The sequence below is a fragment of the Scleropages formosus genome, chromosome 2 (assembly GCF_900964775.1).
Source record: "Scleropages formosus chromosome 2, fSclFor1.1, whole genome shotgun sequence".
In the NCBI taxonomy this organism is placed as follows: domain Eukaryota; kingdom Metazoa; phylum Chordata; class Actinopteri; order Osteoglossiformes; family Osteoglossidae; genus Scleropages; species Scleropages formosus.
Genome location: NC_041807.1, coordinates 22275157 through 22302345, shown reverse-complemented (window position 1 = coordinate 22302345; position 27189 = coordinate 22275157). Strand labels below are relative to the sequence as shown.

The 27189-nt window shown below is 43.2% G+C and overlaps 1 protein-coding gene across 4 annotated transcripts in view; it reads left to right on the top strand.

The window, feature by feature from the left end:
• LOC108940004 (nuclear factor 1 C-type-like) overlaps nt 1-27189 on the top strand; it is a 105921-nt gene that overhangs the window by 55655 nt on the left and 23077 nt on the right. For 3 of the 4 annotated variants that reach the window (XM_018761746.2, XM_018761739.2, XM_018761756.2), the window contains exons 3-9: nt 11173-11244; nt 14232-14306; nt 16136-16259; nt 17345-17469; nt 22655-22768; nt 23055-23239; nt 26060-26219. In XM_018761746.2, the coding sequence (XP_018617262.1) occupies nt 11173-11244; nt 14232-14306; nt 16136-16259; nt 17345-17469; nt 22655-22768; nt 23055-23239; nt 26060-26219 (855 nt within the window). Of the gene's footprint in view, nt 1-11172; nt 11245-14231; nt 14307-15433; nt 15762-16135; nt 16260-17344; nt 17470-22654; nt 22769-23054; nt 23240-26059; nt 26220-27189 lie in introns of those variants that run through there. The other variant, XM_029249881.1, reaches the window with a different exon arrangement.

Sequence of the window (27189 nt, the reverse complement as noted above, 5' to 3'; positions counted from 1 at the left end):
TGCAAGAGTAAGGTTGTCGCAAAAATGTCCTTAAGCCTTAATCATCGTTGGTTCCTGAGGAAAATATGCTTTTTGACAAATCCGGAATAATTGCACAGACCCTTCATATAAAAAATAACAGCACCGGAATTTTTTGATGATTGCGATGATCTAAAAATGTGAATTTTCCTGCTGTGCTATTTTCTCCTATCATGGCATTTTATTCATCCTGATACCACCGAAAGCCAGTGATTTTTTAAAATTGAAGTGTAACACGGCCGTGAACATTTTTAAAGCCGTGTCGCTTCACTCACCTCTATTTGTTTTCAGTTTACAGGTTGTAGTCTCCTCTAGTTTATTATTTTAATTCTGCTTACTCGGTAGTGCAAACAGTCACAACCTACAGTTTTTAGCCGATTAGTTCAGCCGGCGACACGAGCGACGCTACGCGAACCATGCAGTTTGTCTTGCGAGAACACGTTAGAATTTCCTTTAGGGTCTCGATAATCGATCTAATCGGGTCCAGAAAGAAATGTTCAGAAGAAAATTCTTCAGGTTAAAAAAACTGCAAGACCGAGAGAAAAAAAATCTGTCCGAAATTCTTCATGTTAAACGTTTAAGAATGTTATAAAATTTGCAATGAGCACCACCGTTATTCCCGTCCTCAGGGACCTTGCTTTATAACCACCGTCATCTTGCCCCCCCCATCACCTCCTGTGGCCCACGTGGCCCTTTCCTGTTCTGCCAGTACCCTGGGGGTCTCCACAGCGGCCAGTCAGCAGCCCCCCCCACCAACCAGCTCCCCTCACATGTGGTACCCGCTCACAGGCTTCAGGCGTCCGCAGTCTGAACTTCATTACTTTTGTCTGCAGCCTTTTCGCTTTCGCTCGTGGTCCCAGCGGACGCAGCATCTGGGGTGTGCTGCGTCGAACTCTCACTGGGCCCACTGAAAGCTGCTGTGAGTTCGGGGGGACGAATGTAAAAATACGTGCGGTTGTGACCGCATCGTTGTCAACTGTCACACTGACACATTATTCCCGTAAATTTGACTTTTGCTCTGAAAGTGAACGTAAGTGGCGTTCTCCTATAATTTCAGTCCAATGGCTCTTGAAGATTTCAGATGCTGTTCCAGCTGTATGCGCCGCCAAGCCAGGCTATGCACTGCGCACCAAAAAAACCGTTGCGGGGAGGAGAGTTTAAGAGGTGGCGTGATGAGTGGCGCTGCGGCCTCACAACACTTGAGCGGTGCCATCGGACATACCTGTGACCCCCTTTGAGTCAGTGCAGAGTTTGCATGTTTTTGCCTGTGTTATGGGTTTCCCCTGGGTGCTCTGGTTTCTCGTCACAGTCCAAACGTGTGTTTCAGGTGGATTGGTGACTCTAAGTGCACATGTGCTGTTAGACAGCTGGTAGTGTAGTGGTTAGAGCTGCTGCCTTTGGATCCTAAAGGTTGTAGGTTTGATCCCTTCCTCTGGCTGTAGTTCCCTTGAGCAAGGTACTCACCTTCAATTGCTCTGGTAAAATTATCCTGCTGTATAAGTGGGTAAATGATTGTAAGTTGCTTTGGAGGGAAGTGTCAGCCAACTGAATGAATATAAATGTGTGTGAGTGCCTTGCAATGAACTGGCATCTCATCTGAGTTGTACCCTTTCTCACAACCTATGGTTCCAGGATAGGCTGTGCATTTTACTTCCACTTTTGTCATATCAAAAGTATTTCTATATATTTATACATATTCCAGATTTCTTGGGTATGTTGTGGCAGTGGTTATTTTAACTGGATGGACCAGCATGGCTCCAGCCTCCCCAGCACTCCTGAACCTGTCTGCTCGCCATGAGATAGAAGCTGTAAAAGGCCCCAACGTCCGTGTTGCCTAGGTTTCCGTCATCAGCTGAGACCACACAGGCAGCACCCATCTCCTGTTTTCTCTGGCGACGGTAAAGATGCAGCTGTCGCGGTCCAGCCAACGTGGGGGTAGGGGCAGAAGAATGAGGAACGGTGAAAGATTTACATCCTCTTGGGATGGACTTCTCTGGCCTCATAGCTACAGGAGCGCTGTAGTGGTTTGTGAATGACGTTTCTGGACTTCAGCTAAGTGGTTCGCAGAACATTACTGCCATTCCAGTGGATTCTTTTTGAACTGAGCTGAAATCTAAGAGGGGGCCGGTGGTGGGGTGGTGGGATGGGTAGCCGATGAGGGTTCGACCACAGACAGGGAGACTTTGTCATGTATGTATTACATGAGGGGGCTGGTTTGGAATGGACCTGCTGCGAATGGACAGAGCGAGAGGGAGGGAGCATGAAGAGATTTGGTGTGTGTGTGTGTGTGTGTGTGGGGGGGTAATTCCAGTCTGCCAAACGTCTTGATGGAGGGTGACCTCCTGTCGCGTTGGTGTCTCACATCTCCAATCCAAACAAGGCATCTTGCAGGCCCAATCGAGAGTGCCCAATTCAAACAGCGGCACATGCTTGCTGTGGCCCATCTTACTGGGGGGGGGCTGTTGTGGGAGGGCAGCACCACCTTCATCCTCCTCCAGCCCCACGTTTGGCAGTTCTCCCCCAAGAAGTGACTGAGCCTTCGTCCGTTTACTTTTCGATACAGGGTGCTTTATTGGCATGAGAAATTTCGATACGCTAGGTGAAAAGTCCTAAAGACTGCTTTAGAATGGATAAAAATAGTAACAACAATGACAATAATACTAATATATATTTAATTAAATCAAAAAGTGAAAAACAAAATTAAGAAACAGTAATAGCAACAACCACAGCATTTAAACAATCCCCTTATAATAATAATAATAATAATAATAATAATAAGAATGATGAAAGTCTTCCCTGAGTATTCCTCCTAATATTGCCCAGCAGTTCCCAACAACCTGCTGCGTCCATCAGCGTGACCTTGTGCAGTGTCCTCAGAGTGGACACATGCTGATGTGCGGATGATCATCTTGTTAAGAATAGCGAGTGCCTCCATCATGTGCCAAGTTACCGAGCATCAGATGTGGGTTTCACCCAGAAGGAAGGCCCTGATGCTGCGAGAGCAGTTCATTTACGAAAGTAGGTTTCTTCACGTGTAACATGATAGAATGGGGTGGGAGGGTATGACTGCCGTGTGCTTTTGTTTGTGTCTGTACCGCGTAGGTAATTGCATGTGTGCGCTGCAGTACATGCACTCTCTCATAAGTTTCTGCAAATATCATACTGTGCTCAGATGGAAAACATTGCAGGCAGAAATCTTTATTGCCAATCCAAAGGGAATGGTGGGTGGTTTAAACCATTTTATATAAATAAATATATTTAATATGCCTATGAAATCTGTCCAAAAATAACTTTAAAAGAACATGGCGTTCGCATCTGGTTTTTATATTGTGGCTTGCAGAAAGCGGGAGAAGTGCTTGTATAATTCTTTACACACAATACGAGGGAGGCCTTCTCTCAGGCTATTAAACCTCAGGACCAGTCGGTATTGTTGTTTAATCGCTCTCTGCATAGGAATACAACTCCCTTGACCTCGACAGGCAGGGCTTAGGCTGACAATGCTAATTTGAGTCTGAAACTCTGAAACTCCCTGACTTTCTGCTGGTAAGTTAAACCAGATGTTTTTCATAAAACTGTGGCTTCCACTTTTTGGGAGTCCTCTTCTTTAAGTAGAGGCCTGTGGTGGTTGTTTGGGTTGCGTACAGTCCTTTCTAAGTGTGACGGGAATGAGGCCTCGGTAGGATGGCATCTTCTGTTGGACTGTTTTGGTTTGGGTGCAGCATATTTTAGGTTTCTTTGGCAAAATGAAGGCTTTTGTTAACAGCTCTCACGTGGCCTCTTGCAAAGTCCGCACCTAAATTCGGTACGTTGTAAATCATTCATGTGTCTTTCCGTGTACCGATCTCTCACCTTCCTTGAGTTCCAAAAAAACGCGTCGTTTTCCCCAGCCTTATGAAGGTAATCCGTTGCTGAGAAACGTCTCTCAAGGTCAAAGTTGTAATTAGTATTCGTTTCAGTGGTAAAAAATGTAATAAAAGCTGATGCCCATTTATGCTAAAGTAGGACAGAAATAAATGTAAGAATGAAGGTAAATCAATATAAAAGTACATTTCTTGCGTTCCTCAGCTGTCGGGAGGTGTACGAAATCCAAACTCGGATCTCGTAAATATGAATAAATGCATTGTAAGCTGAATTAGGGCCCTAATTCAATGAAACTCCTCGTAAAATCCCAGTTCTTGTAGCTTCAGTGGGAACATCTAGGAGATGAGCCTAATTATACATTTCAAATATGGACATTGCTCTTCGTTTAAACGTATATTAGACGATTTCATTACAGGTAATCAGAAATGTGTTATGGGAAGTAGCTGTTGCTTGGCACCTTGCCATCGGTCATGCAAGTTTTTTTAATTTTTTCTTGGAAGTTTTTCATCACACCATAAATCACGGCATGGATTTTGAGTCAACTTAATGTCTAAGCGTGCAGTGCACTGTAGTCTGAAATCTGTCTGGAAGTTTCTCACTTTGTTTCAGACTTTGTGCTATATAGGACATTCTTGCGCTGGAACATAAAAGTGGTATATTACTTTAAAGCTATCGCTGCAGTACCTTTCTGAGTCCCCCTTGGTCAGCAGATTTTCTGAATGAATTAAAAGTGGAGGCACTCTTAAACTGTGTGCACTGTTTCTGAAGCTCATCTCCCGTAACATCAAAGTGATTCATGCATGCAGGCTTGCGGTGGACCCCAGGCTTTATAAACCGTTAACCTGAAATTGATAAACATTGTGTTTGCCCATTATCCGCTATAGTAAACACCAAATTAAACCCCATTCAGAAAAAAAGCTCGGTGTGGCACTTAAGCTGCGGACTCCAGCATTTAAACGAATGAGCTAAACGTACTAAATTTAACCATGCTAAGATGCTGAGTAGAACCTATGCCAGGCTAGTCAGAGTTTCCTTGTGAATCAAATTCCCCACAGGTCATTAACTACTGCTGTTTTTAATTTACCCAGCAAAGCTCCCCCCTCCCTGCCGTTAACTGCTCTCTAAATGTTAATTGGAAAGGGAGGTTGATGGGTTGATCTCTGTGGCTTAGAGGGGCTTCATAGATAGAAGGATGAGAGCAAAAAGAGGATGCTGATGAAGAAAGAGTCAAAGTGGATAGGTAGGTAGAGATTAATTTGTCATTCAGCTTTATGCAGGGGTGTAGCTCTTGTGTCGCTTGAAGAGGGGTAGTGTCATAAAACACATGTGTTTTGAGAAAGGACAGGGGGATAGGCAAATTACTTGTTTGTGAATGTGTGTATCATCCATGCTTTGTTCACTTTCATTGCTTACCTGTGCATGAAAGCATGTCACGAATTTCACAGAAAAATTGAAGTGAACTGAAGTGATGGAGGGAGACAATGTCAAGTGGAAAAATATGGATGGCAAAGAAAAGAGGTGATGGGTAAAAATGTTTGGTGTGTTATGATGTGCACCAGGAACGAGATATTGGTTTGGCTTTTGGCACAGGCAAGCTCAGTACAGGAATGTTAAGCAAAGCTTAAATACACACACACACACTTTCTGAACTGCGTATCCCATATGGGGTCGCGGGGAACCGGAGCCTACCCGGCAACAGAGGGTGTAAGGCCAGGCAGCGGGGGGACACACCCAGGACTGGCCGCCAGTCCGCTGCAAGGCACCCCAAGCGGGACTCGAACCCCAGACCCACCGGAGAGCAGGACCCGGTCCAACCCACTGCGCCACTCCACCACCGCGCCCCCAAATCCTTAAATAATACCCTAATAATAATAATTCATCCATCATCATCAACTGCTTGTCTTGAGCAGGGTCATGGTGAGCTGGAGCCCTACACAGCAACACAGGGCACAAGGCCAAAGGGGGAGGGGACACACCCAGGACAGGGCACCAGTTCACCGCAAGGCACCCCTAGCAGGGCTTGAACCCCAGACTCGCCACACAGTGGGCACTAGCCGAACCCACCGCCCCCCCCCAGGCTACCCAAGGCTTCCCAAGGCTTCCCTAGGCTACCCCAATAATAATAATAATAATAATAATTAAAAAAAGTCGTCTTCCCGAACTATTCCTCTTAACCTGACCTAACAGTCCCCAACGACCTGCTGTGTCCATCACTGTGACCTTGTCCACTGCCAGCTCGACACAACAGTATCACACACCACAGAGATGGCAAGAAAAGCTCACTGTTACAAACAAATGGGGCTCTTTAAAGCAGTGTGTTAGAGGCAAGCAGTAACTGCACTCTCATTATTACCTTGTCTCATTATTACCTCTTCCAGTCATCTTACCCATGTTGTACCATGTTCTACCACATTGACTGAAACTGTCTCCAAAATCAGTGTGAAGACATGAAGTTCAAGAAATCATCAGGAATGTTAAAGTAGAGGGGTAGTTGACACTTTAGAGATCCTGTCACGTAGAAGTGATCCATCATTGCCCACTGTTACTTTCTTGCTTTGGTTCCTTTTCGTGTGAAGCTCATAAGGACAGTTAGATTGGATGGTTTAAAGTGAAAATGTCATTGATTCAAACCAAGTTATTCCCATAGTATAAAAGAGAAGGGGTGTGGTGGTACAGTGGTGCAGTGGGTTGGACCACAGTCCTGCTCTCCGGTAGGTCTGGGGTTCAAGTCCCACTTGGGGTGCCTTGCGACGGACTGGCGTCCCGTCCTGGGTGTGTTCCCTCCCCCTCTGGCCTTGCACCCTGTGTTACCGGGTAGGCTCCGGTTCCCTGCAACCCCGTCTGGGACAAGCGGTTCTGAAAATGTGTTTGTGTATGTATGTATAAAAGAGTAAGTTGTTTATAAGTGCCTTACTATCATGGGTAGTGATCACCTTTGAAGTTCTTTTTTTTCTTGACTGCTTTCAGATTCTAAGCTGGTCAGTTTGTGCATCTCCCAAATTAATTGACATGAAAGGTTTTGGTCCCTGTCAAATTTTGGGTTTGGTTTAAATATTCACACTGTTTTGAAGGGGAATTTTGTCTGTCTATAAAAAACAGAGGCTGATTTTACTGAAAGTACCATACTCAGCTTCTGTACTGTCTGGCTATGTAATGAGCCTGAATTGACTTAAAAGCAATTGATCTTTCTGTACTCAAATTGTAGGAAAAATAGGCATGTTAACATGTAAGCATACAAATTACATTAGTCTTAATTATTAAAAGTTTGTAATTTTCCAGCATGGGAATGGCGGTCATCTAGATAACAAAATATATAGATAATATGGAATTGTACGTAGTATGAATTCACATACTTATTCATTCACACACACCGTGTCGATAACTGCTTATTTTTGTCAAGGTCACGGCATCCAGAGCCTATCCTGGAATCACTGTGCGCTAGGCTATGAGGGAAACACCCTGGGCAAGATGCCAGTCCATCGCAGGGTAATATGTGCTATACTTGGAAATAGATTGTTAGATGGTCTCAGTATTAAAAGAAAAAGCTGTAAAAAACCTTTGTTCATTCATTTTCAATCCTAGGTAACAATCATTATTTCGTGATTTTAAAATAAAAGTAAATGAAAAAAATTTTGCCAGATGCTCTTCTCTAAAGCAGCTTTAATCTATTTACCTACTTTCACATCCAGATAATTTTACTGGAGCAATTTTGGGTAAGTACATTGATCAAGGGTACTACAGCTGGAAAGGAGGTTTGAATATGCAACCTTTGGAGCCAAAGGGAGCAGCTCTAACCCCAATACAACCAGTTGTCCGCTAAAGAGGTGATGGCACCAAGCTGCATAGTCTTGATGTTGTCACAGTTCAGCACACAACTAATGAAGGTAAAAAAATAACTCATGAAACAAGTCTTTGCGCAGAGTAAGATGTTCAGAGATGGGCAAATGCCACTGCTTGATGCTGCATGCAGTTCTAAATGGGATGAGTTTCCAGTCAGAGGCATCGAGCAAAATGACCAGCTTAAAAAAATACTGAAAATACCTGCAGCTGGATAAGGACTCTACTGAACACGTATCCTCTGAGATCTCAGGGATCAATGATGAGAAAGGGGTCACCGTGCACAGAAGTGCCACGCAAATAAGCCTGTGCAGAAAGAAGCCACACGCAGCTCCCTGTGCTTTTGCAGATTTTCTCAGCTGTTATTTAGCTGGTAGTTTCTTGAAATCCTCCGTTACTCCACTTGGAATGTCTTTCTCATTAGGTCATTTTCGTGGCAAACCTTCTCCTACTTTCTCCGTCTCTCACTCTCTGCCTGCCAACTTTTAGCTGGCACTTCTCTGCCTCTCTCTTTCGGCCTCCTTTCATCTCTCATCTGTAGGGGGTTACTTGGCACCAGAAGAACGTTGGCACGTCTACAGGGCTAGTTTTACTTAGTGCATTCTTGCTCCAGGCAAGATAGAGCGAGAGAGAGAGAGAGAGAGAATCAGAAAGAGCGAGAGAGACAGGGGAGAAAGAGAAACCTAAAATGGCTGCCAACCGTCCTGTCCTCAGCGCATGAAATGTCTGCCAAAAAGTAATAACCCCTCCAGTGGTGTTCATCAAACCTTAGCTGGAAGAACAAAACAGCAACAACGACACTCAGGATAACAAGGAACGTATTTACAGTAGCTCTGAGTGAAATGGAATTCTGAGCGAAGATAGACATTAATTTATAATCACTGATTTCTGACCAAATAGAAGGGAAAATTTTTGAAAAACGGAGGAGGAGAGAAGGTGGCAAGAAGGAGGACTGTCTCCTTCGAATGTCCGGATTGCGTTATCACTGTGTTTCCTGGAAGTTCTGCAGCTTTGTCTCATTCTTCAGAGCTCAGGTGTATGTGTTTGGGGAAATCTGGGCAGCGCTCCACACATTCCTCTACAGAGCAGGAGCAAAACAGATGGGTCAGATATAACAAATAATTTTTTTTTTAAATGCTATCTTAGAGGGAAATGCCCGATTGTGAGCTTTGCTGCCAGTTGCCTAAAATAGGCGGCCCAGTATAAAACAGGAAAATTGATGCCGCATTGTAGCTGCAGCATGACTACACCGAGAGAAAGCGTTTCTCCTCAGTTTCAGGAAACCAGCACCCCTGGTTTATGTTATGATAAAGAAAGGGAGAAGCACTCCAGGATTTCTCACAGCAACTGACACTTTTCACCTTGGCCCATACTTTGCTTTATTTGTGCAGACAAGACCACCTTGGCAGTAAAGGAACAGGTCTGTAGTTGAGAACTGGGATTTGCTGAGCTCTTCATGTGCCAGTTCCCCACCACACCACCTTTCTCTCTGCCAGGGATTCTTTCTGACGGCTGTCTGCCCAGGAAACAGCACTGTTGCTGATGGGAAAGGCTTCGTTTTTACATCACAGACCAGGGAAGAGATGACAAACAACTGGAATAGGTTTTCTTAGTGTTGCTGGCGCTGGTCCTCTTAGCCAAAGTGGAAACATGACTACGAAAGGCTGCTTCTTTTTAATTCATTTCATTGTTACACCAGCTGAAGAACAATGGAACCAGTTAAAGCCTGAAGTAAAGTTTTGCATCTCTAGACTTGGCTCAACAGTCTCCTGTGCCAAATTCTCACCCTTGCTGGCCTTTACTCCTAACAAGAAACAAATCTCATTTCATCTCTGTTCAAAGCTCTGTTTACTGCTCCCCTACTGAAATCCATAGTCTATAACCATTTAATGGCCCTAAAAAACTGAAGACAAAGCAGTTCAAGATGTGTCTTTCTGTATCTTCCCAGGCGTGCTAAAGACAGGAAAAGGAAAGAATGTTTTTTAAAGGAAACTAGCAGCAAAAGTGGATGTAGAGATGCAGCCTGTTGTGCAAGACATACACGCGAAGCCTGTGCCAGACTGTAGATATGCTGTGGGAGGCTCATGTACCCACTTTCTGCTATTGGCAGCACTTTTACTGGGAATGTGCCTCTGTGGTTTTAATACATTATAGTTCTGTCTGGAGATCCCCATTCATTTTTCAAGTCTTTAATTTAATTTTGTTTCCCTTTAACTTTTGCAATCCCATGAAGCAAACTGACATTTATCAAAATTCTGTTTTCTGTCATTGTTGCTGAGTTTGATTTGTGTCTCCAGACGCGTGTACGGCAGGAAAATAAGGGCATTTAAATTAGCTTGGCTTTGTCACTGTATTTCGTTCATCTGTCACTGTGGTGCTTTATAAGTTCTATCCAGAGTAAATTTGGCAGTACAGCTCAAGTGCTGTGCCAGCACAGCTCATATCATTTGGATTAGGCTATGTTTTGCTGGCCAAATCAATGAGTAATGTGAAATTACACAAGTGAAGTGTTTCTCAATAGCTCTTCTCAAATATGTCCAATTTGTTCATTTTTAAAGTAGTGAAGCCTTTCATGAAGTGCCTGTAACTCATTTCACATATTGATCGAGACCTTTTGAAGAACATTTGACTTTACAGCCCTAAGACCATTTTGTTACTCTTCCTCTCCATCTTCGTATCCTGAAAAACTTAATTCTGTACTTAAATTTTCCCGAAAGTTGTAAAGTACCAAATGTTATGGTAATACTGTCTGGGACGAACACTGGAGACAGGTAAGTGGAGGACCCAAGTGCGGGTGAGCTTTATTCAAGCAACCAGGTTCCAGGGACAAGGCGAAATCAAGGTCGGGGACAGGCGAAGGTCTGAGAGGTGCGAACGTCATAAACCGGGTAATCCGAGACGTGGTCGAGGAGAACAGGCAAAGTTCAAGAACAGAAAACAGGCAAGGCACTAATGGCAAGATCGCTGAGACTGCAAAGCACGAGGTGATTGCAAGAATCCGCGCCCGAGTGTGAACACGGAGCCCTTTTATGCTCGGTCTTCCTGAGTGGACTTAGGTGCGGCTCCCTGGCTTGTTCCCGGGTGCGTGACAAATATGAAGAATATATTCATATATGACTGTGGGCACCGTGCATTTTGGGACACCTAAAGGGGCCTTTTTTCTCTTTACCCATGTACTTACAAAAAAATATCCAACTATTGTGTATACTGTAAATTTCTCTTACTCGAACGGTGAACTTTAGATTGTCATTTAAAAATGCTTTTGTTGTCCTTGAAGTCCGTTATTTCAGTTGAGCTGTGCAGTTTCCAACCACAGTAACAGAGATAGACCTTAAATTGTGAATTTATGGATCTTCAGATGGGACTGTAAGGATTTGTAACAGTTTAGTCATTTGCTGAGGTATAGGTGTTTTATGACTGCCTATTTGTTGACTTTTCTGTCTCCGTTCTTTGTAGAGTCAGAGCAAAGTGGCAGCCCGCAGACGGGTATTGGCTCGGATCAGGAGGACAGCAGAGCTCCTACCACAGGTAATAGACCAAAGCAATTTTGTTGCATGTTTACATTTTCCGCTGTCACTAATAATGGTTTTCACAGCACAGATTCCTATGTAAATGTTTCACTAAAATCATGACTCTAAGTTCTGCAGCCCTGTGCTTTGCTGATGTTACTCAGGCAAACTCCAGAGTCAAGCTGTCGTTCATTCCCCGCAGCATTTTCCATGTGCTTTCACAATGCCTTATTTACCTACACGTATTCTTTCACCACCTTTATCTCAAAATGAAATCTGTCGAAGATGGAATAATCAGTCTCCAAACTGTTGAATTAAACCCCTTCCTGTAATTTGATCATGCAGTGTACGTCAACCACATCTGACTGCTGCAAAAGCTAATGCTGTCGTGTTTGGCTGGTCTGTCTGCACTTGCGTGGCAAGCTAGAGCCCATTACTGTGAAAGCACACCCAAAGAAAGGCATTGACTTTGTCAGCACTGATTGTTCGTAGCCAGATTCTGCTTCATGTGTGCTGAAAAGAGCCCTGTAGCTTTATAAATTTTCCACCCCTAAGGGAAAATACAGCTTTCATAGAATTCTGCAGCCTTCATGTCAGTGAGCCAAGGAAATGGGAATTTGAGTTACAAAACTATCACATCAACAGGTTGACTTCTAGTGACTTTTGTTCTCCAACACAGTTTATATTTTTAGTCAAAATGTAAAATGGGATTTTGGACAGAACTAACTGTTCACCCAAAAAATAAACTGTAATACAATCCCAAACTGAGCTCTTCATACTAGAACTTGCCAGCCAATAAAAGTTGTGGCATTTAGGTGTACATTTAGGAATTGTTTAGGAATGACATAAGATCTGAAGTGGGCGGTTATAGACGTTTTTTGAGGAGACATGTAACGTGTCTTCTTAAATGCAGAAGGGAACCAGAGGAAACGCAAGGATTAAGAGAAGTGGTAATGCAGGAAAGGTGGTTTGGGTAGATGCCCTTGATTTACAGGGTCAGGGTTCACACCACAGGACTGTCTGTGAAGCTTGATGCAAATCCATCTCTTTTGAGTAACATGGTACAGTGACTAGATGGAGGTGAGGTGGAAAGACAGAAATTCTAGGGGTTTTAAGCAGAAAAATTAAATTTTTTCGGATGGATGTTCCTACATTCAACACATCTGAAAAAAGGCTGCAGGGTGGAAAGCAAAGAGTGTTTTAGTAGGCTGCTAAGTAGGTATTGCTCAGAGATTTACATCATTTCCATTCTGCCATGTGTGTCTTAGTTCTGCCAGCACAGAGTGTCATTTGGTCCCAAGGCCATGATGGCAGGTTGTACAGGTCTGGAAGTTTAGCGACGGAATGAAATGAAAGAGCCAGAAGGTGTAGATGTATTTCCCTCATAAATTTTCTGACAAGGTCAAGTAACCTTTTCAAATAACTCTATGATTGACAGAACAGCCGTTTAATCTGTTAATTCCATTTTATAGAGATCATGCACTCAAAGATATGAGTGTATGATCAAGGGAGATTGAGTAATGTGATTGTTCTACGTTAATTTTTTAGAACTGGTATAATGTTAGTTGCAGTTATGACTGTCTGCATAATATCATTTGTATGTCCTTACCTGTATAATATGCCTTTGTGGTTCGCATTACTTTTAATTCACTCTCGATAAGATTGCTATCTGACCAATATGTATAACAGGAACAGGAACCTTTTCTTTCTTTAAAGCTTTAAAGAGTTCAGAGTAAACAACGTCTTGTAGATTTTCTCCATGTCAAGTCAATTTTTTTCCGATATTAACATTCAGTGACCTCTGCTATTGTTTAACAGTGTGGACAGAACTTTGTGAGTTTTGGAATGGAATTCATATAAAAGAACGGAGAAATATTGTCATGACTGTAATGAAATTATCCACAGCTCTTACCTGTGGACAAAGCAATACCTCTTATTTAATGCCAGTTGCCTTGAACTACTGGAAATATGTACAAATGTGTCCTTAAAGAAAAATGTAGGCAGTGTAGGCTGTACTTTCTCTGCATCTAAATTCTAAATTATATTACATATTTTAACAATACAGACTCTCAGTTTGCAGTATATACAGTACTGTGCAAAAGTCTTAGGCGCTTAGATCTGTTTCACAAAAATATTTGTTTTAGACAGCTATTTAATATGTGGGGGTGCGATGGCGCACCGGGTTTGGCCAGGTCCCGCTTGAGGTGCCTTGTGACGGACTGGCGTCCCGTCCCGGGTGTGTCCCCTCCCCCTCCAGCCATACGCCCTGTGTTGCCGAGTTAGGCTCCGGTTTGCCGCGATCCTGCTTAGGACAAGAGGTCTCAGTCAGTGTGTGTGGGTTATTTAATGTCTTCTGCATTAGTGTCAATGAGAAGAGCATTTTTTAGATTTCCAAGCATTCCTTTAGCAAAAAGTTACAGTATTACAGTAAGGGTTTTGTATGTTGTTAAAGAAAGAAAGTGCACGCACACACAATGTCTGAGACCGCTTGTCCTGAGCGGGGTCGCGGCAAAATGGAGGGGACACACCCAGGACAGGACGCCAGTCCAACGGAAGGCACCCCAAGCAGGAGTGGACCCCCAAATTCACCAGAGAGCGGGACCCGGCCAAGTCCACCGTGACCCCGCTTGGGACAAGCGGTTGTTGACGATAGATGGTTACTAAGCTTTGTAGGAAGTTTCTTGATTAATAGCATCATTTTAGAAGCATTCTCACTTTACAGCTATTTTCCTCAACCAAGTGCCTAAAACTTTTGCACAGTGCTGTATTTTAACCATACACCATGTCTACAAAGATCAGTCATCAAGTAACTCCTACATACTTTTGTATTTCTGACATCTTTTCTTGTAAAATTGTGATATCTGCAACTATCCATTGAGAAAATGTAGTCATGGTGAATGTATGATTTTGTGTTCCTGTAATACTGTATAATGTACAGTACAATTGTACAATTGTAATTAACATACAATTTTTCAAGTACTAATGTACAATTTTTGTCTCTTGTAGATTCGCCTGAATTTAAGGAATGCTTTGTCACATCAGGAGTTTTTAGTGTAATGGAGCTGGTGCAAGTCTCCAGAAGTAAGAGCATTCTGAATAATTTTCATGCGCTTTTACATTACACAGTACCCTTCTGATTTTAACCTTGTTTACATTTAAATGTGTCAGGAAGGAAAATACTTCATAACATGCTTTCTCTAATGGTCTTTTTATTATTTACATTTCAAAATATGTGGTGTAGTTATTAAAGGTCAAAGTGACAAATTTTACTACAGTGTTATATAATGACCAATCTGTATAATGTCTGTCTCTGAAGAAGACATTGAGAATTCTGTATTTTTTGTGGGATTATAAAATGCTATAGCTGGGTGTAAATGCCAACGATCTACTGCACATCCAGACATAATGGATTATACAGTAACACTGTAAAAGTGTATGCTCACAGGCTGCATTAAGAGTGAACCTTTGCTGATATACTCCATTCATTAAAAGTGAGATCTGAAATGCAAAAATACCAGTCTCTTGTTGCCAAATATGTGATATTGCGCAAGTGACAATTATTTTTTTATGTCTCATTTACAGTGCAAATCCACATGTTTCTTAGGCTCTTTCATTTACATTTACACTAGCTAGAATTGGGCCCAGCTCACCATGCTCTGTACTATTGTAGAAACCCTAAGAAGTCACAGTAACCCAGTAATTTCTAATAATTAGGACTATGCTCATTAATGTTTTACCATTTTGTATCTTGAGTATTCCTCAAGAACTATGGAAAAGACTTTATCTCACATTTCTAATGATCTTTCTGGTGTCCTTGATTGCTTTGTTTTATTTAAGGGTAGGAGGAAGATCACTTAGGAGCGCATTGTCTTTTTCAATGTTTTACATGCAGAGGAAGACAGTGAGATTGATAGCCCAAATCAATCACAACGCCTTCCCGTTGAAGAACTCCGAGGATCGTTCCACAGAAAAACAGAATTAAATTACCGTTTCAGTCAGCCTTATAATAAAATATGTGTACGTGTCGCAGAAATTTCTGCCCGACATTGATTTCAGTGCATCAGCTTTTAACACACATTTAATGCCATAAATCAAGTGTCAGCACTAGGGTGAAGTACCAGAACAGCTGAACAGTCCTAGGTGCCCTTTAGGAACTTTAACTACCTCCAATAACAGACGGGCCATTGTTCTCACTGTCTTCTTTCTAGACAGCGCATAGCAAGGGTTAATGCAGCATCCCTGTCCACTTTACCATGTGGCCAGTAATGGGCATGGCCACGGAGCACATTAGTGGTAACGTGAGGAGGGCGGTAGGTAAGCGCTGAGACACAGTATGGCTGCGTGGACCCGTGTTGTGCCCCTGCATGCCTTCATGGTGGGAAACACCCCCAACCTCATCCTCATAGTGATGGTGGCAGGCCGGCGCAGCGGGTGTCCACGGCTTTCTCTGTTGTAATAGTTGTTTACACCCACACACGCGCATAGACACACAGACACTCTGCAGACACGTGCATTCACTTTGACATGCACACACACACACACACACACACACACGCACGCACGCAGAAACACTGTTACACCGGGAAACGAGAAGGTGCCCCACGTTCACTTTTGTAGTGTTTGTGTTAATGTCTTAATGAATGTGTACAGTTATTTATGTCTGTGGTGCAGAGTATTGTGTGCATCCTAACTGGACGAAACAGTGTGTGTGTATGCTTATACAGACCTGTACCCATGAGTCAATGGCATGTGTCATGTGCCGTGCTGGTGACTGTCGTGTACTATGCGTGGGTGTCACTGTGCATTACTGTACGTGTTTGTGCCGATCTGACGCGGCCACCGTTACCTGCCCGCTTTCGCGTTGCTTCTGCTACCTCACACGGATTTGTCACTGCGCTCTCTCCCCGCAGCCCCGGTCGTGACCAACGTGGGCCCCAATTTCTCCCTTGGGGAGTTGCAAGGACACCTGGCGTACGACCTGAACCCTTCTGGGGCGGCCCTGAGGAGGACCCTACCCAGCACATCTTCCAGTGGGTCAGTCCCAGAGACCATTGTGTTCTTTCACATGCAGGTGACATTGGGACATGGCAGTGAATTGGGATCTCCACGTAGCCCACAAACAAAAGGGCATTTGAGATTTTGCCGTATCAACTTTAGCAGCCATTCCTGATTCAAATATGAGCAGCAGGGGAAATGATTACAAACCCCGGCATGTGAACTCTTAACCGTGAGATCCCTCCACCCCCGGTAGCGCAGTGGTTAGAGCCGTTGGCTCTGGTCTGAGCGCTCTAGAGTTTGTATCCCATCACCTACTCTAGAACTGTTGACCAAGGTACCTGCCCTGAACTGTCATTGTAAAAATCACCCTGCTGCAGAACATGGAGAATAAGTTGCTTTGGTGAAAAGCATCTGCTAAATAAATGTAAATTAAGAGAGAGCTCCTTCTTGTAGTACAGGAAGTACCTGTTAGTGTTAATGTGTAAACATGTGTACAATACTTTGCTTTGAGTGTAACTCCCAGCTAAACAACTTCTGAATGATAAAAGTCATGGTGCAGTGGTCCAGCAGTGAATGCTGAGGCCATTTTGCTGCGTCGCTGGCCTGCATTCAGGAGAGGTTCAGTGAAAATGTGACTAATAAAAATCACGTATGCAATACCGCACCACAGAATAAGAGAGCACAGCACCCATTTTTATCAGTAGCCGGGGAGGAGAAGTGCGTGCGGTTAAAGAACACGATTCCCAAGAGGTGTGGAAGCAGTGCCATACGCTGCAATTCATCTTGCGTGTCCGCCATGCTGAAAATCCAGCAGTGATGTATGGTCTCATTTTTCACCGTAAATCTCGAAATCTCGAGCAAAGCAACAACGACGAGAAGCTATTGGGGGGTGCTGGGGATCAGTCAGCGCTCGGTAACCAAGGCCCCAGTGCCTTACCCCAGTGTGGTCCTGGGGAAGAAGCCCACAGGACAGCAAATAAAGCAGCGGTCAAGACTATGGGCTTGTAAATGGACAGTTGCTTGCCTGGCTTTCAGGAAGGGTCATGTTGTTGTAGAGGTGATGCTGTACAGGACTTGTCTAACCTGCTGCCTGTGTCCCTTCTTCCATCACCAACATGCAGGAGCAAGAGGCACAAGTCGGGCTCCATGGAAGAGGACCTTGACACCAGCCCTGGAGGAGAGTACTACCCCTCGCCCAGCTCACCCGCCAGCAGTTCTCGCAACTGGCAGGAGGAGATGGAAGGAGGTAATGGGCTTCTTCAGTTCAAATTCATTTCTGCTCTAAGACGGAGCTTTTGTTAGAGCTCAAATGAAGTGTAACACGCCGGCGTTTTTTCTGCAAGGTATGGTACTTACTTGTTTGATTTAAGGTCTAATAACTTCAACCACAGCTTATCATGCATGAGAGACATTTAAAGACATGGTTGCTTGTCTCTGGATTTAGAACCTGTTGTTATGGAACCAAACACCGTGAAACCATTAGCCACGCATCATTAATTGCGAATGTCGGCAAAATCCTTTTTTTAATGCTTTCCGGCTCAACTGCATGTTTTTATGACCAGACGGTGTACGCTGTTTGACCACGCAGAAAGTGATCCGATCTGTTATAACGGAAGAGTAGGCAAAAATAGGCTGTGCAGTGTGTATTTTCGGTGAAATTGTTTATTTGCACACACTGAAACATCACTTAGATCCAAACAGGTTCTTTGCCAGAACAGACTTCACGGAATTTGTTACCTCTAGGATATGGTCATTTAATTTATTTAATTTATGGTATGGTATGGTAGTTTAATGAGAACTCGAGAGTAGCAATAATTTTCAACTTGATGTACCAGTGAATACAGTCAACATTAAATTGAAGAATATGTGTAGCTGTGTGACAAATACACCATTTTTGGTCCAGTGGTACTATAGTACATGCTGCGAGTTGTGTGTTTATCTTTTTTTTTTTTTCCCTCCACAGGATCAGTTATCATTACTTCTACATTCAGATGTAGATTAATCTTTGGAATATTAATCCTATTTATTTTTTTGATAAGTTATTGGCCAGCGTACTGTCAGAGATGTAGGAATTTGGCAAAGGTGACTAAAGTCTCAACTGTTGAACCTGCTTGATTCTTGCACCACAAATTTTGACAAGTGTGCAAAAAGAGCAATGGGCACAACAACTTTTAATCCAGAATTTATACAGATTTAATCTGTCAAGCCTTCTGGCTTTCAAGGCTTGGTTTCACCTCAGGGTTTTGTATCAGCTAGAGACATGTCTAAGCATTGTTCCCGTTCCTCCCTGCTATCTGGTAAACTTTTTCTACAGTTTGCTTTTTTGTTTTTCTGCAGATTGTGTTGTTCTGCAACATGATTTTCGGTGATGTGGGATGTTATTTACACCATCTTTAATGCTTGGATCTCACTGTTTCAAATGAACTAAGCTGTGTTTTTACTAAAATATAAAACAGTGTAAAGAGAAACAGTTTGCCCTGATTATAGTTTCCGGTACATTTTTGCTTTTTCCATATTTTTAGAAAAGATAACTTTTTAAATGTTTTTTTCGTGTTTTGGCTGGTGTACTGCTGCAGATATTTAGTGAACAATACAGCCTGAATATGAAAGAATTTCAAGGCAAAATTCAGTTTTGTCAAATTGTTTTGAATTATGTCCTTTTTTTACGCAAGATTTCATTGGAGACTAGACTAGTTGCTTGTGTTGTGGTGGCTTGTTATTCAATATTTATCCAGGGTGCCAGTTGACAGTGTACTATGCCCTAATGCTGTTGACTGGCAGCTATGAACTGGGCCAGAGGTGTCCTTACAGTGAGATGGTCCAAGGCCTTAATTTGTAAAAATCATAGTAGGTGAAATACTGAATCTAAAATGTTGAAATTTTTCGTATTTTATGTAGGTGCGGTGTGTTTCTAACTAAAAATGTGTTTTCACGTGATTCAGCACAACTTCTAGTATTTACAGCATATACAGGCAGGTATAGTACTGTATCTATATAGTGCTGCTTCAAAGTATATGAGCCTTGTGTCCCTTAGTTTTACCACATTGTTTAATGAGAAGCAGCCTTTCTCATGTCACATACTGTAATAGGTGTGTACTGACCAACTCCATATGTTGCTTTAGAGGAAATCATGTGTGTAGCAGAAACATAGAGGTAGTGCAGGTGCAAAAATAAGTGAACCCCAAGTTGCACTGGTTAAACCAAGTAGGTAAGTAGAATCAGGTGTGTAAATCATAACCATTTATTCATTTTATACATGATTATGATTTACATATCTAACATTAAGATTTTATCAGTGCATTTCAAAATTTTCTACAAGAATAATGACATCCCTTGTGGGTTCCCATACTTTCAAGCAGCACTGTAAATAATTTTAAAATGATTCTTTTGGCCACATTATATGAAATGGCAGGCTACATGCAGACCTCAAGCCTCGTGCTGGACACCCCTGAATTGGGGGAACGAGATGAGGACCATCCACAGTCCACTGACGTGGGTGAACCTGGCAGCTACGGCGAGGAGCATGTAGCGAAAACCCACGCTGCCCAGACTTTGTGTGCTACCGCAGAGTGATCGGGAAATAATCCTGATAAAGCGTGTGGCTTTGGAGGCCCTGGAGGCTCCCGGGTGGAGGTGTGTTTTAGCAAACTGTGGAAAGAACTACGTGAGTGGGGCCCAGCGCAGTGAAGTGCTCTGTGTGCAGGTTGGAGAAGTGCTCTCCACATGTGCGCTGTTCTGGAAGCACTATCCGTGGCGAGATGGAGTGGTGCAGTAATGTAGTTAAGCAGTTCCTCTTACACACGAGAGCCTTCATGCTGCCATGTGGGCGCAGGGCGGCGAAGCTCAAAACTGAAACAATTTACTGGGACATTTTGTAAGCAGGGATGGCGGCAGAAGCACAGAGCAGCTGACATTCTTAACAGTGATTTTCCAGAGTGCCGCCAAGGTGCGGTGGTTCTAAAATGTTCCTGCTTGTCAGCTGTATGCCACACGGTACCTTGCTGTGCTGGTGCGACAGTATTACAATTTATTGCAGCTAAGTAGGGCAGAACGCGTGCATGCGGACTCCTCAACGTACACACTGTAGCCCATTTATAAATCCAAAACCATGTTCGCTACAACATTGCACTCAATAAAATTTGAATAGTGTATATGTAATAATATAATGTAGATCTGTTGATTTTGTAAAAATCTCAGGTAAAATTGTTGTAATAATTAAAAAAAAAACTCTGACTCATCCACTGCTTTTTTCAATTAAAAAAAAAATTAGAACAAATAATTTTAAAATGACTGAAAATATTTTTTAAAAATCTTGATTTCTAATTCATTTCAATCGTTGAACGATTTGTCCCACTTATCAGAATCTGGCCACTTTAAGCATTTTTTATGATCTGCAAAATCGAAAGGTTAGCAATACAAATACATTAATACAATACAATACATTGCTTACCCGTTCATACCTTAATTGTCCAAATCAACACGAGCTGTAAATACTGTGGAAGGGAGATGAATGAAGGCGGTCCCACAGCTTTATTCTCTTTAGGTGGTTTTTACTGCCAGCTAACAGCTGTATGGGGAGCAGGTAACTTTCACTCCGTAACACACCACTTTTGGAAAACAGATGAGGCATTTAAAAATAAAGAAAAAAATATCCGGAAAAATGCTTGTTTCTTGGAAAATTCCTTAAACCAGTGTGTTTTTATTACGCGAGTCACAAGTCTGTGTACAGAGTGAGGAGGTGTGAGATAGACTGGTGGATCTGTTTGTTTTTAACAGGCACACACGGACGTGAAGGGAACATTTTGCTCTTGTAAAGGCCAGCGCAAAGGCCGAAGCGTTCCACATGGCTTCAAGTGCAGTTGCTCCAGGCCCTCTAACTCCTGCTTGGATGCTGAGGAAGATAAAGTATAAGACAAGAAGGATGTGTTGTTATCCCTCTGTAGGCTCTTTGTTTGAAGAAGAGGGACCCTACTTTTCAGTTAATCACAAATATTGGTGCTGGGTAGGATAATGCTCATCCATGCCTGTTTAGTATTTCAATAGTTACATTCATTTAGCAGATCTTTTCTCCAAAGCGACGTACCACTCAGCGTAAACAAGAGTGCGTTTCAGCAACAGACAGAGAGATACAGATCTAGACATGTGATTTACAAAGTCCAGTCAATTAGTCTAATACCACCTATTTTGTGAGCATTCATTACATGTCTAGTTGTATATAGAATTAATAGAGAGGGAGTTTTTTGATTGACAATTTAATGAAGATGTATGGAGCAGGCGGGGGGTTTGGTAGCGCAACGGCTTTGGCCGGGTCCTGCTCTTTGGTGGGTCTGGGGTTCGAGTCCCGCTTGGGGTGCCTTGTGACGGATTGGCGTCCCATCCTGGGTGTGTCCCCTCCCCTTCCAGCCCCACACCCTGTGTTGCCAGGTTAGGCTCTGGTTCACCGTGACCCCGCTCAGGACAAAAGGTCTCAGACAGTGTGTGTTTGTGTGTGTGTGTGTATGGAGTACATAGGAGATCAGGGAAGAAGAGGTATGTTTTGAGACTGTTGTGGATTGTGGAGAATGATTCAGTAGTTCTGAGTGTCAGAGGGAGATCATTCCACAACACTGGAGCCCAAACTGAAAATTTTCAGGTTTCTGAATTTGGACTTCCTGTGCCTGAGACTACCAAATGGCTGGAGGTGAAGGGGTGTAGCAGTGATCAGAAGCAGTGATCAGGTGATCAGGTCCTGCAGGTGTCTGCAGTATCTGCAATATCCCTGCTTTAGGTCATTATGAGAAGAAGCAATTGTTTGAAGGGTTTGAAGTTCCAGAGTATAATGAGATTGCGGTGCTGTTTATTTAAGAATAAATTTGTTTTGTAAACTTTGCCTGAATTTCCTGTGGAAATGTCAGATGATTCTACCCATAAATGTGTATAAAAACCACTTTAAATATCCAGCTCTGTACCCTCTATTCTCCCAGTACGTAGTGAAGCCTATATTGCTATCGAAAGAAGACTGAAGTTGTCACTTCTGGTTAGTTTAGCCTCACATTCAATTCAGGGTAAGTCGCTCCACTCAAAAGGCCCAGGTTTGAATCCCACCTCCTGCTGCAGTGCCCTCGATCAAGGTACTTATCCTAAACTGATGCGGTAAAATTACTCAGCTCATTACTCATTACTCATTACAAGGGTAAAGATGTGTAAGGAAGCAAGGCTCAAAGGATACTACAGCACAAGGTGAGAATCGAATCGTGTCTTTCGGGTCCAAAGGGCGCAGCTCCAACCGGTACGCCACCTGCTGCCCCATGTAATAGGGGCACATAGAACAAAAGGTGTGTAAGCAAACGGTGTCCTACACAAATGTGCTTTAGGGGATGGCGGAAGGCCTTTAAAATGTGCTCTATTGTTTGGCAACTGTGTCACTCCCTTCTCACTCTGTCCACATGCAGGGATTTCTCCAACAGTGAAAAAGACGGAGATGGACAGCCCGTCCCCACAGGAGGGGTCCCCCCGCCTCGGAAGCTTCACCCAGCACCACAGACCCGTGATCGCCGTGCACAGTGGTGAGTGACCGTGGCCCGTGAAGTCACCTGCTACAGTGGACGGACACACAAAGGCACATACGCTGAGAGCCGCACTGTATTCCCCACAGCTCATGCATCTTCTGATGCCCATGTAAATACTCACACCTGCTGACACTTTAGACAACCACTAAAATGAACTGTATGTACGTTACCATCAACTGAATTAGTGCGTTATGCTGACACGCTAAATTATATAAATTTGCATAGATAGCAGCGACTATTTCCTTTGACTTCTTTGAGTGCAACTACAGCGGCTGTTTTCCAGGTCTCTCCAGGAGTCCACACCCCTCCTCTTCTTTGCACTTCCCCACGAGTTCCATATTACCCCAGACGGCTTCTGCCTACTTCCAGCACACAGCCATACGCTATCCGCCGCATCTCAGCTCACAGGACCCCCTGAAGGACCTGGTCTCCCTAGCATGTGACCCCTCCAGCCAGCAGCCTGGCCCGGTAAGACTGAACCCGCCAGGGGAGCTTGGAAGGAGTGTACTCTGTGGCCTAGTGCTTTTGCTTCCCCCCGGCCTCATACATCATGACCACGAAAGATAAGATTTGACTTGATGAGCTTTACTGTCAGCCCTCAGGTCGTTTCTGGGTGACGGACTGCTTACTTGTTGTAAACAATTTGCAGACTCACGTCATCCCCTTTGCAAAACATGACAATCACACACACACTCATTGACTCACATTTATACACAGTATGGGCAATTTCTAGTTACTAATTCACCTGAAAGACACATCTTTGAAGTGCAGCACGCCACAAAACAAAGAGAACATGCAAACTCCACACAGCCTAAATCCAATCTGAACTCATGTTGAAACCTACAGCCCAGGTGCTGCTTTTTCATCATCATCATCATTATTATCATCATCATCATTATTATTATTGTCATAAGTAGTAGTAGTAGAATTGCCATTAGTATGCGATGAACTGGCATCCAGGATAGGCCGTAGTTCACCTCAACCCTGCATAGGACAAGTAGTTTTTTAAATTGGATGTATTATTATTATTATTATTATTATTATTATTATTACAATGCATAATAATAAGAACCACTGTATTGTTGGTTCTGTTTGCACTTATGCCTGTTGTGCAGCTTGTATGATTTTATTTTTTCCTCACTAAAGTGTGTGATCATCATTTGAAAGTGCAACACATCATTAGCTTGTTAACTTGTCCAGTTAATGCAAAATCAGTTTAAGGACATTGTGGACCAGGAGTGGTTCTCACATTGGACTTTAAGATATAGCAAGGGACAGTGTAGTGGTTTGACCTGTTGCCTTTGTGGTCACAGATTCACATCTCACCTCCGTCAGTAGTACTTTTGAATTGGGTACTTATGCTAAAAATTTGTTCAGTTGAGTAAAATTAACCAGCTGCTGTTAATGGGTAAACAGTTGTAATAGTTTAGCATTGAAATTTACTTTGGAGTGTACCTAGTATCTGCAGAAGGCAGTGTTCCGGTGTAGAAACATGACGAATACCATGCAATTTTCCCTCTTTACTTGCAGTAATCAAGAAGAAAAACAACTTTAGAATTAATTTAATCAAAATTTCATTCAATGTCGATGTAAAGGTATTTTAACTGCAGAAGTATTTCACAGAATTTTTACCACATTACTCTGTTTGTTATGCCCATATATGTGTTTTCTGGGACATGGCTTCTAATGACAGCAAGAACATGCAAGCATTCTGTGAATTCATGGCTTTGGGGTGTGTTTTGCCAAATGGATTTCTGCATGCTGGCAGTCATTTTACATATGTGTGATCAGGGAACTCCCTATTGTCTCTTAAATTGCTCCAGATTATTCATTAAATTCAAGTGCTCTAGCAACCTGAACATGTGCATGCCTTCTGTTCTCCCGCTGCTTAACAAGAGCACTTTATTGTGCGAACATACAGTAAGCATGTGGTGGTAATGATGAGGTCTTCCAGGGGCTCTGGAAAGTGTAGCTCCTCGCATGCTGTGTAATTCACTCGCCTTGCATGCTCTCCTCTTGTGGTGTTACGGCTCTGGGGTTCAATTTCAGTGATATCTAACTGCAGAGCAGTTCAGGTTGCTGACCCCACTGGAGAGTAGGTTTCAGATCAGCGTTCAGTGAAAAAAAGTGGACACACTCGTATTATTAATACTGTCTGTGTCTCTTTATTCGTAACAGTGACTTGCGATGATTTACCCATTTACACAGCTAGGTCCTATCCTCACCTCGACCCGTGCCCAGAGCAAGTGCTACCTCTTCCACACTGTGTCCTAGACCACCTGATGCAGTCGTTCCTCCATTTATGTGTATTTATTTACTTTTCTCCAAAGCAGTTTACATTGTTAAACTGTGTACAGTTTACCCTTTTATACAGCTGGGTAATTTTTACTGGAGCAATTTAGGATAAGTGCCTTGATCTAGGGTACTACAGCAGGAGGTTGGATTCAAACCTGGGTCCCTTTCATCATCCAGGAAAGATCTCAAAATCCATCCTTTTCATATCCATTTCTCTTCTGATCTCCTTCCAGATAAATAGTTATTGCATCACGTCATCTGTCACAGTCATCTGGGTGCTTCCTCTCTGGCTCTCAATTCACATGTAATAATGTGCACCAACAAAGACAGTCATATAGGACAAACAAGCCGTGCTTTGACAATTACATCTTTATCTAAAGCTCTCGACTTTTTGCGAAGTGATAGGCTGAGTAGTACATCGCTTTGGCGAAAAGTCTTTGCGAAATTAATACATGTAAACGTAAAACGGTTAATGGCCATGTTTTTATATTAGTGTGGCATGTATTACAGCCTGCTGTTTATCACGAAACTCATCCTGAAGGAGACTCCTAGGCACTAATAGGGATGCTGACGTTGTAGAGGAGCGCTTCCCTGACAGGGAAAATGAAAGGTAGCTATTCACCAGGATGGCCTCGCTATGAGCGCCCGCCCATTTTGCAGAGTCATTGGAATTCTCCCGCTGCATTGCGACTCTCGATGGGCGAGCGCTCAGGCACTCGGGCGCAGGGGACCGCAGTGTGTCTGAGTCATTCTCCACCTATTGTTGCTCCGAGTTCGGCCGGAGCGCAGTTCTCAAAAACAGAAACTGGTGTGGAACATGGAAAAAGGGGCGGAGCTTGTCTTGCTTTGCCCCTGTGTGGTTACAGGTGGCACTACATCCAGGGTGTGTGCTGTGTTCGATTACTGCCCGGTGGCGTCCCCTGCTTTTCTTCCTTCTCACATTCCCACTGCACTGCAGTGATGAACCTTAACAGCCCTCCTGTTTGTCTGCAGCTCAACGGCAGTGGACAGGTGAAATTGCCCAGCCACTACATCTCATCGCAGATGCTGGCACCACCTCCCCCTCCCAACATGCCCCGTCTGACGCTGCCCCCCGACTCAAAGTCCAGTACCACCACGGCAGAAGGAGAAGCCAGCTCTCCTACGTCTCCCAGTAAGTGCACCTTGTACAGCTCCTGAGGTAGCACACACCTTTTCACTTCCAGTCACCTAACATACCAGAGTGGAAGTCTGAGATTTTCCTTATGAAAACCAAATATAATAATAATTGCCCAAATGCTATACTGTACATTTATATTTATTAATTTAGCAGACGCTTTTCTCCGAAGCGACGTACATCTCAGAGAACTTTATCTGCTGTACTATGTATAGTAATCCAGACAGTTAAGAAATATTAAAGTACTTTAGAGAAAGGGTCACACTGATCTGACTTTTTTTGAGCGAATGAAATGACCAAAAATGATAAATATATTACATAGGTTACAATCGTAAAATATTATGCTTGTTCATTGTTTATGTTTTTGTGCGCTTAATATTTTCAGAGTAATTTCAAGTGTGAAATACTGTATTTCAACATCCATCGCTTTCTATGCGGTACTCAGATATAAGTAGGTATTAAGAAATACTTATTAGAAAAGAAGAATGAAATAAGCGATGGAGGACATGTACACATTATAGCCACATATTGTTCTCTGCAGCTGAACTAGACACAGGACGCAGGGGCAGACACAGGATACGGGGGATGCACAGTCTTGTTGGGAAAGGGAAGTTTTGTCTTCCTGACATTTTTTTGCTGCTGAAGCAGATTGCAGCAAACTGAAATGAATGGGACATGCTGAAGTGCAGGATAGGAACCACAAACAACCAGCTATTAAGAATGTCCTCAGAAAGTGACAGCATCCATTATGGAGCACAGGAGCACGGCAGCTGCCGAGAAGTAAAACAAAGGATGAGACAGGACTGCTAAGCACAAGCCAGCAATGGCACAGCCCTCTGGGAAGACAAAGAGTGCTCAGGGCGACTTTAGAGGTTTTATTTCTCCTCTCTTATTCATACTACAGACAGTTTTATTGGTGTTGGTTATTTCGCTCCACTGCCGCTCGCATTTTGGTGATGTTGGCTTT